The 18000-nt window shown below is 44.8% G+C and overlaps 2 protein-coding genes across 6 annotated transcripts in view; one reads left to right on the plus strand and one right to left on the minus strand.

Moving 5' to 3' along the window:
- LOC139539117 (protein Shroom3-like) overlaps positions 1-11746 on the plus strand; it is a 172969-nt gene extending 161223 nt beyond the window's left edge. For all 5 annotated transcript variants that reach the window (XM_071341909.1, XM_071341917.1, XM_071341927.1 and 2 more), the window contains 3 exons: positions 4441-4576; positions 4815-5099; positions 9206-11746. In XM_071341909.1, coding sequence (XP_071198010.1) covers positions 4441-4576; positions 4815-5099; positions 9206-9631 — 847 coding nt within the window. In that variant the 3' untranslated portion in view covers positions 9632-11746. The remainder of the gene's footprint in view (positions 1-4440; positions 4577-4814; positions 5100-9205) is intronic.
- A 2952-nt stretch (positions 11747-14698) lies between these two features.
- On the minus strand, positions 14699-17826 carry LOC139539144 (ankyrin repeat domain-containing protein SOWAHB-like). Its single transcript, XM_071341967.1, has one exon. It carries the CDS (start codon positions 17618-17620, stop codon positions 15074-15076), a length of 2547 nt encoding a protein of 848 aa, XP_071198068.1. The 5' UTR covers positions 17621-17826; the 3' UTR covers positions 14699-15073.
- Between the last annotated feature and the right edge of the window lie 174 nt (positions 17827-18000).

Consider the following 18000-nt stretch of genomic DNA (forward strand, 5'->3'; position numbering starts at 1 on the left):
CTGTCTCTCTCTCCATGTTAGAGCTAGGTAACATCAGATCATACTGTCTCTCTCTCTCCATGTTAGAGCTAGGTAACATCAGATCATACTGTCTCTCTCTCCATGTTAGAGCTAGGTAACATCAGATCATACTGTCTCTCTCTCCATGTTAGAGCTAGGTAACTAACTTGGGAAATAACTTGAGAATTTGTATCAGAAATATGTTTAAATATTAAATGTATTATTTTAAAATAGAACCAGAGGACAGTGGGTTAGAGTCCTCGGTGTCAGAGGTGAGTGTAGCCTGATTCTACTGTTGAATGTTGTTCTGTCTAAAACATTATATTCTGCATATCCATCCTGCCAAATAGGCCAGTCATGAAAACAAACCAGCCACAGCACATTCCTTATCAAATCAAATCAAATTTTATTAGTCACATACACATGGTTAGCAGATGTTAATGCGAGTGTAGCGAAATGCTTGTGCTTCTAGTTCCGACAATGCAGTAATAACCAACAAGTAATCTAACCTAACAATTCCACAACTACTACCTTATACACACACAAGTGTAAAGGGATAAAGAATATGTACATAAAGATATATGAATGAGTGGTGGTACAGAACGGCATAGGCAAGATGCAGTAGATGGTATAGAGTACGGTATATACATATGAGATGAGTACTGTAGGGTATGTAAACATAAAGTGGCATAGTTTAAAGTGGCTAGTGGTACATGTATTACATAAAGATGGCAAGATGCAGTAGATGATATAGAGTACAGTATATACATATGAGATGGGTAATGTAGGGTATGTAAACATTATATTAAGTGGCATTGTTTAAAGTGGCTAGTGGTACATTTTTACATAATTTCCATCAATTCCCATTTTTAAAGTGGCTGGAGTTGAGTCAGTATGTTGGCAGCGGCCGCTAAATGTTAGTGATGGCTGTTTAACAGTCTGATGGCCTTGAGATAGAAGCTGTTTTTCAGTCTCTCGGTCCCTGCTTTGATGCACCTGTACTGACCTCGCCTTCTGGATGATAGCGGGGTGAACAGGCAGTGGCTTGGGTGGTTGTTGTCCTTGATGATCTTTATGGCCTTCCTGTGACATCGGGTGGTGTAGGTGTCCTGGAGGGCAGGTAGTTTGCCCCCGGTGGTGCGTTCTGCAGACCTCACTACCCTCTGGAGAGCCTTACGGTTGTGGGCGGAGCAGTTGCCGTACCAGGCGGTGATACAGCCCGACAGGATGCTCTCGATTGTGCATCTGTAGAAGTTTGTGAGTGCTTTTGGTGACAAGCCGAATTTCTTCAGCCTCCTGAGGTTGAAGAGGCGCTGCTGCGCCTTCTTCACGACGCTGTCTGTGTGGGTGGACCAATTCAGTTTGTCCGTGATGTGTACACCGAGGAACTTAAAACTTTCCACCTTCTCCACTACTGACCCGTCGATGTGGATAGGGGGGTGCTCCCTCTGCTGTTTCCTGAAGTCCACAATCATCTCCTTTGTTTTGTTGACGTTGAGTGTGAGGTTATTTTCCTGACACCACACTCCGAGGGCCCTCACCTCCTCCCTGTAGGCCGTCTCGTCGTTGTTGGTAATCAAGCCTACCACTGTAGTGTCATCCGCAAACTTGATGATTGAGTTGGAGGCGTGCATGGCCACGCAGTCGTGGGTGAACAGGGAGTACAGGAGAGGGCTCAGAACGCACCCTTGTGGGGCCCCAGTGTTGAGGATCAGCGGGGTGGAGATGTTGTTACCTACCCTCACCACCTGGGGGCGGCCCGTCAGGAAGTCCAGGACCCAGTTGCACAGGGTGGGGTCGAGACCCAGGGTCTCGAGCTTGATGACGAGTTTGGAGGGTACTATGGTGTTAAATGCTGAGCTGTAATCGATGAACAGCATTCTCACATGGGTATTCCTCTTGTCCAGATGGGTTAGGGCAGTGTGCAGTGTGGTTGCGATTGCGTCGTCTGTGGACCTATTGGGTCGGTAAGCAAATTGGAGTGGGTCTAGGGTGTCCGGTAGGGTGGAGGTGATATGGTCCTTGACTAGTCTCTCAAAGCACTTCATGATGACGGAAGTGAGTGCTACGGGGCGGTAGTCGTTTAGCTCAGTTACCTTAGCTTTCTTGGGAACAGGAACAATGGTGGCCCTCTTGAAGCATGTGGGAACAGCAGACTGGGATAAGGATTGATTGAATATGTCCGTAAACACACCAGCCAGCTGGTCTGCGCATGCTCTGAGGACGCGGCTGGGAATGCCGTCTGGGCCTGCAGCCTTGCGAGGGTTAACACGTTTAAATGTTTTACTCACCTCGGCTGCAGTGAAGGAGAGCCCGCAGGTTTTGGTAGGGGGCCGTGTCAGTGGCACTGTATTGTCCTCAAAGCGGGCAAAAAAGTTGTTTAGCCTGTCTGGGAGCAAGACATCCTGGTCCGCGACGGGGCTGGTTTTCTTTTTGTAATCCGTGATTGACTGTAGACCCTGCCACATACCTCTTGTGTCTGAGCTGTTGAATTGCGACTCGATTTTGTCTCTGTACTGGGACTTAGCCTGTTTGATTGCCTTGCGGAGAGAATAGCTACACTGTTTGTATTCGGTCATGCTTCCGGTCACCTTGCCCTGGTTAAAAGCAGTGGTTCGCGCTTTCAGTTTCACGCGAATGCTGCCGTCAATCCACGGTTTCTGGTTTGGGAATGTTTTAATCGTTGCTGTGGGTACGACATCGTCAATGCACTTCCTAATGAACTCGCTCACCGAATCAGCATATTCGTCAATATTGTTGTTGGACGCAATGCGGAACATATTCCAATCCGCGTGATCGAAGCAGTCTTGAAGCGTGGAATCAGATTGGTCGGACCAGCGTTGAACAGACCTGAGCGCGGGAGCTTGTTGTTTTAGTTTCTGTTTGTAGGCTGGAATCAACAAAATGGAGTCGTGGTCAGCTTTTCCGAAAGGGGGGCGGGGGAGGGCCTTATATGCGTCGCGGAAATTAGTATAACAATGATCTAGGGTTTTTCCAGCCCTGGTAGCACAATCGATATGCTGATAGAATTTAGGGAGTTTTGTTTTTAGATTAGCCTTGTTAAAATCCCCAGCTACGATGAATGCAGCCTCAGGGTGTGTGGTTTCCAGTTTACAAAGAGTCAGATAAAGTTCGTTCAGGGCCATCGATGTGTCTGCTTGGGGGGGAATATATACGGCTGTGATTATGACCGAAGAGAATTCCCTTGGTAGATAATGCGGTCGACATTTGATTGTGAGGAGTTCTAGATCAGGTGAACAGAATGACTTGAGTTCCTGTGTGTTGTTATGATGATCACACCACGTCTCGTTAATCATAAGGCATACCCCCCCGCCCCTCTTCTTACCAGAAAGATGTTTGTTTCTGTCGGCGCGATGCATGAAGAAACCAGCTGGCTGCACCGACTCCGTTAGCGTCTCTTGAGTTAGCCATGTTTCCGTGAAGCAGAGCACGTTGCAATCCCTGATGTCTCTCTGGAATGCTACCCGTGCTCGGATTTCATCAACCTTATTGTCAAGAGACTGGACATTGGCGAGTAGTATGCTAGGGAGTGGAGCGCGATGTGCCCGTCTCCGAAGCCTGGCCAGGAGACCGCCTCGTTTGCCCCTTTTACGGCGTCGCACAGGGTCGCCGGCTGGGATCAGATCCATTGTATTGGGTGGAAGGCAAAACACTGGATCCGTTTCGGGAAAGTCATATTCCTGGTAGGAACGATGATGAGTTGACGTTAATCGTATATTCAGTAGTTCCTCCCGACTGTATGTAATGAAACCTAAGATTACCTGGGGTACCGATGTAAGAAATAACACATAAAAAAACAAAATACTGCATATTTTCCAAGGAACGCGAAGCGAGGCGGCCATCTCGTTTCGGCGCCGGATGTTACAGTAGTGTGTGTGTGTTGTGTTGTGTTGTGTTGTGTTGTGTTGTGTTGTGTGTGTGTGTGTGTGTGTGTGTGTGTGTGTGTGTGTGTGTGTGTGTGTGTGTGTGTGTGTGTGTGTGTGTGTGTGTGTGTGTGTGTGTGTGTGTGTGTGTGTGTGTGTGTGTGTGTTTCACCCAAATAACACACACACACAGAATACCATACTAATTATTTTGGCAACAGACACACTATTCAACAGACTAGTACTTGTTGCTGACTGCTTGTTTTGCAGTATGTTTATGTTGTTATTGTTGTTGTTGTTGCTGACTGCTTGTTTTGCAGTATGTTGTTGTTGTTGTTTTTGCTGACTGCTTGTTTTGCAGTATGTGTCAGTTTCGGTAAGGAGTTTCAGGATGTAATGTGTCAGTCTATTCAAGTGGTAGTAATGCTAACTGTTGCTCCATTCTTGTGTCTCTGTTCCATGGGGTGCCAAACTACTATGGCTGACCCTGTAAAACAACATCACTGCACCTATCCAGTGTATGTGACCATAAAACATATTTTCTTTCTTCTTGTAGAAGTCAAGATGGTGTCTGTTCAATAGGACCCAATCTGCTGCAGAGAACAGAGGGAGGAGGAGGAGCAGGAGGAGGAGGAGGAGGAGAGGAGGACACAGATCTGCATGAGGACGAGACAGACCTCAATCAGAAGAAGGTCTGAATTTACCTTAAATTATTTTTCTTTTTTTTGTAAACAATTGTTTTTATCAGATCAAATCAAAGGCAATACAATTACATGAATCTATGAATTAACTGATTGATATAAAAGTAAGGAAAATGAAAGACAAATGCTCATCCAACCTATGGTCCTCGGGGATCCAGAAGATCTCTAAGAGAAGTGGAGACACAATAGACACAATACACCGTTGTTGCTAACTTCTCCCGTCCACTAGGTGGAGCTACTCCAGGCCCTGACTCTGAGCATTACCTCCTTGCGGGATGAGAAGGAGGTTCTGGCGGAGGATCAGAGGAGGTTCCGGGCCCTAGGGGGCCACATAGAGAGCCTGGTTCAGGAGCACTGTAAGCCCAACGAGAGGGAGAAGTACAAGATGCTCATCGGGGACATGGATAAGATAGTCAACCTTCTGCTGTCTCTGTGTGGCCGGCTGGCCCGGGTCCATAACGCTCTCTCTGCCCTGGACAGAGAGGAGGAGACAGAGGACAGCCAAGAGGAAAGGGTGAGATATTAAACTACACTATACACTATACACTATGTCCTCTCTTCCCTGGATAGACAGGAGACAGAGGACAGCCAAGAGGAGAGGATGAGGCTTCACACACTGTACACACTACACCTACACTACACACTACACTAACACTACACTATACTAACACTACACTAACACTACACACTACACCTACACTACACTACACTAACACTACACTACACCACACTACACTACACTAACACTACACCACACTACACTAACACTACACTACACTAACACTACACTACACTAACACTACACCACACTAACACTACACTAACACTACACTAACACTACACTACACTAACACTACACTACACTAACACTAACACTACACTACACCACACTACACTAACACTACACTAACACTACACCACACCACACTACACTACACTACACTAACACTACACTAACACTACACTACACTACACTAACACTACACTAACACTACACTACACTAACACTACACTACATTAACACTACACTACACTACACTAACACTACATTAACACTACACTAACACTACACTAACACTACACTACACTACATTAACACTACACTACACTAACACTAACACTACACTACACTAACACTACACTAACACTACACTAACACTAACACTAACACTACACTACACTACATTAACACTACACTACACTAACACTACACTAACACTACACTACACTACACTAACACTATACTACACTAACTTAACACTACACTAACACTACACTACATTAACACTACACTATACTAACACTACACTAACACTACACTACACTACACTAACACTACACTAACACTACACTACATTAACACTACACTACACTAACACTACACTACACTACACTAACACTACACTACACTAACACTACACTACACTACACTACACTACACTAACACTACACTAACACTACACTACACTACATTAACACTACACTACACTACACTAACACTACACTAACACTAACACTACACTACACTACACTAACACTACACTACACTAACACTACACTACATTAACACTACACTACACTAACACTACACTACACTAACACTACACTACACTACATTAACACTACACTACACTAACACTAACACTACACTACACTAACACTACACTACATTAACACTACACTACACTAACACTACACTAACACTACACTACACTAACACTACACTAACACTAACACTACACTACACTACATTAACACTACACTACACTAACACTACACTACACTAACACTACACTACACTAACTTAACACTACACTAACACTACACTAACACTACACTACATTAACACTACACTATACTAACACTACACTACACTACACTAACACTACACTACACTACATTAACACTACACTAACACTACACTACATTAACACTACACTACACTAACACTACACTACACTAACACTACACTACACTACATTAACACTACACTAACACTACACTAACACTACACTAACACTACACTAACACTACACTAACACTAACACTACACTACACTAACACTACACTAACACTACATTAACACTACACTAACACTACACTAACACTAACACTACACTACACTACACTAACACTACACTACACTAACACTACACTAACACTACACTACATTAACAATACACTAACACTACACTAACACTACATTAACACTACACTACACTAACACTACACTAACACTACACTAACACTAACACTACACTAACACTACACTACACTACACTAACACTACACTACATTAACACTACACTAACACCACACTAACACTACACTACATTAACACTACACTACACTAACACTACACTAACACTACACTACACAACATTAACACTACACTAACACTACACTAACACTACACTAACACTAACACTACACTAACACTACACTACACTAACACTAACACTACACTACACTACACTAACACTACACTAACACTACACTACACTAACACTAACACTAACACTACACTACACTAACACTACACTAACACTAACACTACACTAACACTACACTAACACTACACTAACACTAACACTACACTACACTACACTAACACTACACTAACACTACACTACACTAACACTACACTAACACGACACGACACTAACACTACACTACACTAACACTACACTAACACTACACTAACACTACACCTACACTACACTACACTAACACTACACTACACCTACACTACACTACACCAACACTACAACTACACTAACACTACACTACACTACACTACACTACCACTACACTAACACTACACTACACTACACTACACTACACTACACTACACTACACTAACACTACACTACCACTAACACTACACTAACACTACACTAACACTACACTAACACTACACTACACTACACTAACACTACACTAACACTACACTACACTAACACTACACTAACACTACACTAACACTACACTACATTAACACTACACTAACACTACACTACACTACACTAACACTACACTAACACTAACACTACACTACACTAACACTACACTAACAATACACTACACTACACTAACACTACACTACACTAACACTACACTACACTAACACTACACTACACTAACACTACACTAACAGTGTGTGAAGGAGACCCCTAACAGTGGGAATCACAGTGTGAAGGAGACCCCTAACAGTGGGAATCACAGTGTGAAGGAGACCCCTAACACCGCAGGCTATTTTTAGGGTTACTTGTATTTTACCAGCCTAGTCTCACTGAGATGAAGATGTGCATTTAATAGATACCTCAGACCTCCTTGTCTTCCAGGGAATCACGCTTTGCTCCAGACAGTCTGTCTCATATTGTGGTATTGAATGTCACAGAACGGCAGACCGTTTGTTGGTCTACGGGATGTTCTGACGGAGCCTGGGCCTTTATCAAGCCTTTTCCCTCTTGCGTTTGGCTGTGTTAAGGAGCGGTGACATCATGGTGCTACCTCAGCCTCCCTCCCTTTAATGAAGGAACGTGACGGTGTTAAAATGTGATTTACATCAGTCACTGATACTACAGGGCTCCTCCCCTCTGAAACACGGATTGATTCCTGTGACGTTCTATTCTGCCCTCCTGAGAGGGTGTCATTCAGCCTGGGTTGCTTTACTTTACCCAAATGTCATCATATGTTATCAAGGCTTTTACTAATCTAGTGTCCTCTACTAGTGTCCTATCTCATTAATACTGAACATGGTTCTGTAGATGTGTCACATGATGGCCACTAGGTGGTACCAGGTCATAGTGTCTGTGTGTATTTACTAACCCACATCTCCTCTATCTCTCTCCCCTCAGGAGTGTACAGCAGAAGCACAGGCAGGATGTCTATCTCCTCTAGTTTAACCAGGAGCTCTACTAGTGTCCTCTATTAGTGTCCTCTACTAGTGTCCTATCTCATTAATACTGAACATGGTTCTGTAGATGTGTCACATGATGGCCACTAGGTGGTGCCAGGTCACAGTGTCTGTGTGTATTTACTAACCCACATCTCCTCTTTTATTTATTTTTTTATTTCACCTTTATTTAACCAGGTAGGCTAGTTGAGAACAAGTTCTCATTTGCAACTGCGACCTGGCCAAGATAAAGCATAGCAGTGTGAACAGACAACAACACAGAGTTACACATGGAGTAAACAATAAACAAGCCAATAACAGTAGAAAAAAAAAGAGAAAAAAAGAAGAATCTATATACAATGTGTGCAAAAGGCATGAGGAGGTAGGCAATAAATAGGAAATCGGAGCGAATAATTACAATTTAGCAGATTAACACTGGAGTGATAAATCATCAGATGATCATGTGCAAGTAGAGATACTGGTGTGCAAAAGAGCAGAAAAGTAAATAAAAACAGTATGGGGATGAGGTAGGTAAATTGGGTGGGCTATATACCGATGGACTATGTACAGCTGCAGCGATCGGTTATCTCTCTCCCCTCAGGAGTGTACAGCAGAAGCACAGGCTCTATTCATCTATCACTAACAGTCTCTCTCTACCCTCAGGAATCTGTGTCGTCAGCACCAGGATGTCTTTAATAATCTATATATCTCTGTTAACTCAGGAGTCCTTACAGCAGAAGCGCAGGCAGCTGTGTAGTCAGCATGAGGATGCCAGGGAGTTGAAGGAGAATCTGGACAGGCGGGAGCGTGTGGTACTGGACATCCTGGGTGGGTACCTGACTGGGCCGCAGCTTAGAGTCTACCAGCACTTCGTCTGTATGAAACCAGCCCTGCTGATTCGCCAGAGACACCTGGACGAGCTCCTTAAGCAGTGGGATGAACAGCTCAGCAGGCTGGCTGAGAGTATCCCTCCAGGGGACCACCAGGCCCAGCCCAGCTCACCTATCCCTGGGTTGAACCCCAGCCTCGGCCCTAACCTTGGGGCTCCCAGCCCTAACCTTGGGGCTCCCAGCCCTAACCTTAGAGCTCCCAGCCCTAACCTTGGTCCTACCCACACAGTCCGCTCCACCACTGTGACATCACTGTGACATCACCCCAACAACAACACTGCTCCTGGTCACTCCTACAGTTGCTGTGTCTCTGACCCAGTGGGAGGAGCGCCATGAGTCTGGCGATGCAACAGTACTTGATTGAAGAGAGAGACATGCTCTATATGGAGCAGGAAGAATGTCTGTCGGTCGGTCCCCTTGTTGCAGACAGACAGGTAGACAGGCAGACAGACAGACAGACAGGCAGACAGACAGACAGACAGGCAGACTGCATTCAGACAGACAGGCAGACTGCATTCAGACAGACTGCATTCAGACAGACTGCAGACAGACAGGCAGACAGACAGACAGACTGCATTCAGACAGACTGCATTCAGACAGATTGCATTCAGACAGACTGCATTCAGACAGACTGCATTCAGACAGACTGCATTCAGACAGACTGCAGACAGACAGGCAGACAGACAGACTGCATTCAGACAGACTGCAGACAGACAGGCAGACAGACAGACTGCATTCAGACAGACTGCATTCAGACAGATTGCATTCAGACAGACTGCATTCAGACAGACTGCATTCAGACAGACAGGCATTCAGACAGACTGCATTCAGACAGACTGCATTCAGACAGACTGCATTCAGACAGACAGGCAGACAGACAGACTGCATTCAGACAGACTGCATTCAGACAGACAGGCATTCAGACAGACTGCATTCAGACAGATTGCATTCAGACAGACTGCATTCAGACAGATTGCATTCAGACAGATTACATTCACGATCAATGCATTCTTGTGCCTCTATTTATGCTTCCTATGTTACTCAAGCTTTTTCACATATTTGTATTCTGACTGGCCACTCAGCATGTCTTTGGTTGATTCAATACACTGTTGAAGTACCTAGTTGTATTCATACGAGTGGATCAAAGCTTTGAGAGTAACGATGGTGGATGTACAACTTCCTGTCAAGAAATGTTGTTCCCCATATATTTATAACATTACTACTGCCTTTTATGTTTGTTTATCACTACAGCTGAGCACTTTTTTGGGGCAGTTTAACTACTGATTGGTCAGAATGGTTAGAATCACAGAACTAGAATGGCTTCTATTTCTCATTCTATTCCTATTGGTTCAGGAGGAACCGGACCTGAAAAATCAAATCAAATCGGCCTGTTTTCTTTACCAACATAATAGCACGCTCTCACACATATTAATATGTAGTCACAATCTAAGGCAATATTATGCTTCAAACACTTCTAATTCAGACTCGAAAATGATAGTTCATGATAAAAGCTACCATGGCATTGACAACAACTGCTATTATTATTTATATTATATAAAAAAAAAAGGAATGTAAGTGGCTGTACATATGGTGTCTGCTAACCTCTTCTGATTTTTAATATGTAGATGACAACAAAAACAAAAACATTTTATATTTTTTGGAAACTGAAAAAAACATGTGAAATTTAAAACAAATGTGATTTTTCTCAGAGAAGGCAAGGTGATGTCATGATGATGTCATGTTCTAGAACTTGTGAAATCAACAAAACATTTCACCATGTCATTGGAATTAGGTTAAAAGTTGGGTGAAAAACAGACTAAATATCCTTTTGTTGATGACTTTTTGCAAATCTAACCTGTTTTCTACGTTGATTTAACATCATCATATTGATTTGTTGGGTTGAAATGACGTGGAAACAACCTTGATTCAACCAGTTTTTGTCCAGTGGGAAGTGTGTTGAAGTGTGTGTGTGTGTGTGTGTGCGTGCGTGCGTGCGTGCGTGCGTGCGTGCGGTGTCAGCGTGAGTGAGTGTAGAGTCCTGTGACTCCTTGCTTGTTTTCCCTCCACCAAAATGTACTATGCCAATTGATATTGTTGTGTCCTTTCGAGAGAACCTTTTAAAGCATCTACAGATTATCCTAATTTGAGTCAAATATACTGTATCAGGCACATATTCATGTTAATATTTTCACCAATAATGGTGCCATCCATATTTTTCTTCATAGCTTTTCAGAAGCATAACTGAATTCTCAGATTTGACAGATTTTCCTAATCAAAATTCCATGTATCAATTGTGCTTTACGAAGCGTAGGAGAAGGGAGGCTGATTGGAAAAAAGATCCTTGTTTTACAAATAAATCTATTTTTAAACAGAGCCTTTGTTGTTGTCTTTCTGTACTTTGACTAACTATTCTATAATGTCATCAGCCATGTTGTATCTGTTATTGATGAGATTAGATCCATTTTATTGTCCCTGTTGTCTCCTTCTATAGCCTGGTCTCAGATCTGTTGTCTCCTTCTATAGCCTAGTCTCAGATCTGTTGTCTCCTTCTATAGCCTGGTCCCAGATCTGTTGTCTCCGTCTATAGCCTGGTCCCAGATCCGTTGTCTCCTTCTATAGCCTGGTCCCAGATCTGTTGTCTCCGTTTATAGCCTAGTCTCAGATCTGTTGTCTCCTTCTATAGCCTGGTCCCAGATCTGTTGTCTCCTTCTATAGCCTGGTCCCAGATCAGTTTGTGCTCCATAGCTCATTGTCAGATGTCAACCCAAATGTGACAATGAGTGGACATGATAGCACCAACAGACTGGCACTCAGGCTAGATTGGGCATGATAGCACCAACAGACTGGCACTCAGGCTAGATTGGGCATGATAGCACCAACAGACTGGCACTCAGGCTAGGGACATTTGTCTTGGACATTCAAGTCAAGTCATACTGCAACATGTTGCTTTTATTGTTATTTTTTTAACGTTATTTATTTAACCTTTATTTAACGAGGCACGTCAGTTGAGAACAAATTCTTATTTACATTGACGTCCTACCCCGGCCAAACCCGGACGACGCTGGGCCAATTGTGCGCCGCCCTATAGGACTCCCAATGTGAAACAGCCTGCTTGTGTGAAGTGTGTGTGTGTTGCAGTTCACGTTCCACATCCTAGAAGTTGACTGGTCCACTGACTGTCCTAGTGACTTGACTTGTGGACTATTTGCCCTCAGGAGAGCACATTAACCCAGTGTAACATGATAGCTCAACATAGCAGTGTCAGAGTGCTGGTAGGACTTGTTATAATATTCTCACCCTTCCTTCCACTGTTAAAGGGATATTTCACCCAAATTACAACAACAAAAATTTCACACATAATTTCCAAATCATCCAAATGTATCTCAAATTGATTGTGATGATCAATGAAGTCACTTATAGATTAATTGAACATGATGGAGCATTTACCGTGAATGCAGTCTTCGCTATTGTGGGAACATTACCTTTAAATGTCAATCACGCTGAACTTCAGCGAAACGGATTGAATAGAGCCCTAAACCAAAGCATGGATTGCTGTCATACCAGGTCCATAGACTCCTACAGGGTTAGAAAACCAATAGACTATCCCTATAATTCCCTCCTAACTGCCTGTTGTATTACAGGACGCGAGAAATAGTCTAAAGAAACATGCTTGTTTATCAGGTCTGCGTTCAGCATGACAACATTGTGGAACGTTCAGATAGAAATTAGTTTTGTAGAGTAAGGGTAAATCATGTCTGCTCTGCATCATGATGTTTCTATCTGCAAAATTCCAGAAGGTTTGTCCACTGAACGAGGTCTTGGTTGTTGACAGGAATCAGATCACAGGGGTGTGTAACCTTTATTTTAACTTTACGAAGTCAGTTAAAGAACAAATTCTTATTTACAATGACGGCCTACCTCGGCCAAACCTGGACGACGCTGGGCCAATTGTGTGCCGCCCTATGGGACTCCCAATCACGGACGGATGTGATACAGCCTGGATCCGAACCAGGGACTGTAGATGCAGTGCCTTAGACCACTGAGCCACTCGAGAGCCCATGCTACAACAGTAAACAGCAGAGGTGACACAAACAGCTATGTGTTGACAATAATCTTTGAAGAAATGCTAACAACTATAGCAGTTAATATACAATGATATGCTTTTTATTCATAGAAAAGTAAAGCTGTAGACATAATGTCTAACAGGTTATACAATACACTGCTTGATATCACTGCAGCCTCTCATTAACACCCAGTGACAATATCATTTTGTTTAGTTTTTTCCATTAAGAGCAAAACAAATGTACAGTACATGTAAGTTTTGAGTATTAGGTGTGTCCCCCAAATGGCACCCTATTCCCTATATGGGCCCTGGTCAAAAGTAGTGCACTATATAGGGAATAGGGTTCCATAGGGTTCTGGTCAAAAGTAGTGCACTATATAGGGAATAGGGTTCCATAGGGTTCTGGTCAAAAGTAGTGCACTATATAGGGAATAGGGTTCCATTTGTAAATTAGCCCTCTCTCTGCAAGTTAAAGTTTAACACAGGTTAACATTTCATTTTGATCAACAACAGTAGTGTTGGAGACTAAATAAATAAATAAGAGTGTTTAAAGGGATACTTCTACTAGCGTGCTAGCAGATACCATAGACTTTCAGTCATTGCGTTAACGCTAGTTAGCATTGGCTCGCAAAACTACCTCTAACTTCCTTAATACTGGACACGGAGACGCCACCTGACTCTGGGGAAGTAGACAAAGGGTCTCATTACCAAAATCACGTAATGGAAATGGCTTCAGAGCTACATCAAATACCAGTCTGGATTGTTGAAGCACCTCAGGACATGAGGTATCATAAAAACATGATTTAAGTGCACATGGAGAAAACAGTTCATGTGAGTACTGTCTATGCCTTGTCGTGTCAATCAAAAGTGAATAAAGACAAGCTATCTATACTGAGTGAACCTCCAACATTGTACAAGATAAGCAACCTGGTGCAACTGAAGGGAAGGATTCCTGACATTTTAGTGCAGTCAGATGATGCAATACACAGTGCTACTTTGAAAGGCCTTTGAACAAAGAAAGGAAAAAGAAAAAAAGTCCTCTCACTACCACATTCCAGAGTCAGATCACATCACTTGAAATCTGAACCCACTTGATCGCTAACAACTGACACACAGTACACTTTTGTTAGAGAAAAGGTATAAAATAAAAAAGAGAGTATTCTTTGGTCATTGAAAAGGAGCACACTAGAATGGAAGCCATTTCCCCAGCAGCAAATAAACAAAAGCTTCTCACCACAATAAACAAAATAGCAAAGCAATTATACCGAGGTATCATAGTTTAATACAATCCCTTTAGGAACTCCAACTTACATGACTGATTCTATTGCTTTGTGTCATGATAGGATTTCACAAGTGATAGTTGATGCCACGTCATAATCCAAATCACAATACGTTCATTTAGACAGCTCAATAATATAATCCCCACCCTCTTATTTATTTGGTCTTACATTTTTTTTTTTTTTTTTTTAATAAATGGAAAAACATTTGAAATAACCAAGAAAGTTTTTAAGTGGCAAATCAAAGTGGTAAATACCCCTAACGGCTTACTTAAAGTAAGAGCCTTGAGCTGTGTGGTAGATCTTGTCAGTAGCCACATCCTCAGAGCAGGCAGACTCACCCGAAAGTTCACGCTGTTCTCACACAAAGGAGTCGGGAGACTGAGATCCTGGGAACTTCACCAGGGTTTTATGCTTGAGGAACCCAGTGATGGACGTGGACTTCTTTACCGTGGCCGAGGTTGCAGCGTGCCTTGTGGGTCTCTCCCCTGAGGACTGGGGTGTAACGCTACCCCCTGTGGAAGTCCAGCAGTGAGGGCCCCCTAGCATCTCTAACAGGTCCTTGGGGCCGGTCTGGCCCAGGTACTGCCAGGCCTTCTTCCCACTGGTATCCCTGAGGGCCACGTTAGCCCTGAACTTATAAACAAGCAGTCGGATCATCTTCTTGTTCGCGTGGATGGAGGCCAGGTGAAGAGGCGTGTAGCCACAGGTAGTCTTCACATCCACGTCCAGTTTCAACCCGGCTTTGTTGACTCCGTACCAGAGTGTGTTGAGGACCCGGTGGTCTCCATGTTTAGCGATCCAGTGCAGGATGGTATAACCAGTGATGAAGTCTCTCTTGGTGAGGAGGCTGGGTTCATCTCTGAACAGGGTGTAGATGTCGATCCAGGTCCCAGTGGCGCCCTTCACCAGCCAGTCATGTTCCTTCGCCTCCAGGGGGACCAGATCGTGGCGGTGGAAGTAGGAGCTGTCATGGCCGCCAGAGTTAGAGGCTCCGTTCAGGCTCTTGTTACTGGAGGCCCCGGAGTGCATCTCCCCCCTCAGGTCTCTGTAGCTGGGTGTACGAGAGGTGGGGGTGGAGAAGGAGTGGCTGATGCTGAGGTTGGAGGAGAGGAGGTGGAGGCGGTGGTGCCGTGCCGAGACGCTGTCCTCCGGGAACAGTTGGTCCATGTCGGCGCCGAGGCTGCGACACATACGGCTGCGGAACCGGCTGCTGATTCGCCGAACAGGGGGTCGGAGGAGGTGCTCGGGGTCTGAACCAGGAAGAGAGATGGACTCAATGGACTTGGACCCATTGTCATCATGGAGATGACCTGTGGAGTGGTGCCATGACAACGCTCTGTTCGCCTCATCGTCAAGGTAACCGGTGGAGTGATGGTGAGGCCAGGGCGCTCTCCTCTCGGCGCGGTGCATCTGAGAGAGCAGTTTGGCCTCCTGAGCACGGCAGAGCACCTCGTGCACTTTGACCCTCTGCTGCTCACCTGGGTAGTTCAGGCCCTGGTAGCTGAGGGTTTCATTGCTGGCCCACTCCTCTCTAGGGGAGCGCTGGGGCCACTCATCCCTGGAGTCCAGTGACTGGGCTAGGGAGAGACTGCTGTGGCTGAAGGAGAAGTCAGAGCTGCCCTGGTGGTGGTGGTGCTCAGGGTACCCAGACCCACCCGTAGACCCAGCAGGAGTGTGGTACTGGTAGGCAGAGTCCAGGGATAGGCTGCATGGGAAAGGCAGGGTCTGGGCTCCGGACTGGGTAACAGCAGCTCTTCCCTCTTCCGGATACTGGATGTCAGGAACAGGGGCTGGGACTCCATCCTTCTGTGGTATAGGTAGGCTGCCATTGCTCTGCGTCAGCTGAGAGGCAGGTGTAGCGTGCAGTGGAGCTGCTGGGAGTCCATCTTGTTTTGGTCTGGGCTGCTGTGGGATCCTATGGTGGAGGTGATAACTGCCATCCAAGTTGCCATTACTCCGCGTCACCTGGGGGTCAGGGGTCAGGGGAGCGTGTGGAGCAGCAGAAGGACTGTAGCCATCAGATAAACAAGGAGAGGAGCTGGCATGCTCTAGAGTGGTGAGCAGTGGCCATCCTGTAGCTGCTCTTCTGTGGTCAGCTTCAGAAGTTTTCCTCTGTGGCTGCACTGCATTCTGTGGCACCTGTGTTGGCTGAGGCGCTGGAGGTTTCACCTCTGTGTACAGGAACTCAGGGGGCGGATAGGACCTCTTCCTCTTTGGTTCTTTTGACTGCTGGCCAAGTTTGGAACCTCTGATGTAAATACCTTTGTGATTCAGTTCCCATTCTGCTTCAAAGCTCTGACCACTCCTATCTTCTGACCCCTTTGATATTGATGCATTGTACGATGGGAGGAATGGTGCATCTCTGTTGTATATAGGAGGTGGCACATGTGGCGAGGAGCATTGGATAGGCTTTTCGTAATTGATAGTTGTTTCCACATTGTTGTTGTCGACAATTCCAGCCGAGGCTAATACCTTGTCGGTGAGTTGGTTGGTGTCGCCTGGTGGAACGTGTAATTCATGAAAGTGGGTCTCAATCAGTCCCTTCTGACCTCTCTGCCGGTTTCGGTTTACCGGAGTTCTCGATGACTGGACTCTCTCTCTCCGTATCGCCTGTGGCTCCGGTTGTTGTCTAGCGGGAGGCTTGGGTGAGTGGTATGCGGAGGCGATGTCTCCAGCAACCTGCCCCAGACATTTCTTCCTTAGCACAACGTATGATACTCCCTCCTCTGGTTTCACCACAGCCACAGAGTTCACAAACGTTTTAAACAGTTGCCGGTTGAGCGTCTGGTTCTCGTGGTCGCGTAGGAAAGTTTTGAAGTGCGCCAACAGTTCAGAGTTCTTCACTCTCCCACCCTTGAATTGGAGAAAGTGCAACACCGAATCCTGAGTAAAATCGGTAGCCATTCTGTCTGTTCGCTTGCTTCAAGTTTCAAAGTTCAATTGATTGTCACGTTTTTTTTTCTGCGGCAGCAACAATTAACTCCACCCCATCTGAACATGTTTCACTCCACCTGAACACTTGAGCTTCAGTCAACATGCCGTTAGCCTTGCGCATGAAATGTCACGTTATATAAATTGCCTACCATACGCTGGGCTACATTTCAATGTTGAAATTTGAAGAAAGGACAAATCATAACCTACAGCCTTCGCCTGGTCAACGCCTATCACTAAAGCGCATGCTGCAGTCAGGCCTGAATCCTTTCATTGCAGGAATCTGTTCTCTTATCATACACGTTGACGAAAGAATCATTATAGGGACTGGGAAAACGACCCTGAATTCGTCC

The sequence above is a fragment of the Salvelinus alpinus genome, chromosome 1 (assembly GCF_045679555.1).
Source record: "Salvelinus alpinus chromosome 1, SLU_Salpinus.1, whole genome shotgun sequence".
NCBI lineage: Eukaryota > Metazoa > Chordata > Actinopteri > Salmoniformes > Salmonidae > Salvelinus > Salvelinus alpinus.

Bases quoted from the DNA above. Each gene is read 5' to 3' on its own strand.
- LOC139539144 (XM_071341967.1), bottom strand. From the start codon at position 17,620: ATGGCTACCGATTTTACTCAGGATTCGGTGTTGCACTTTCTCCAATTC.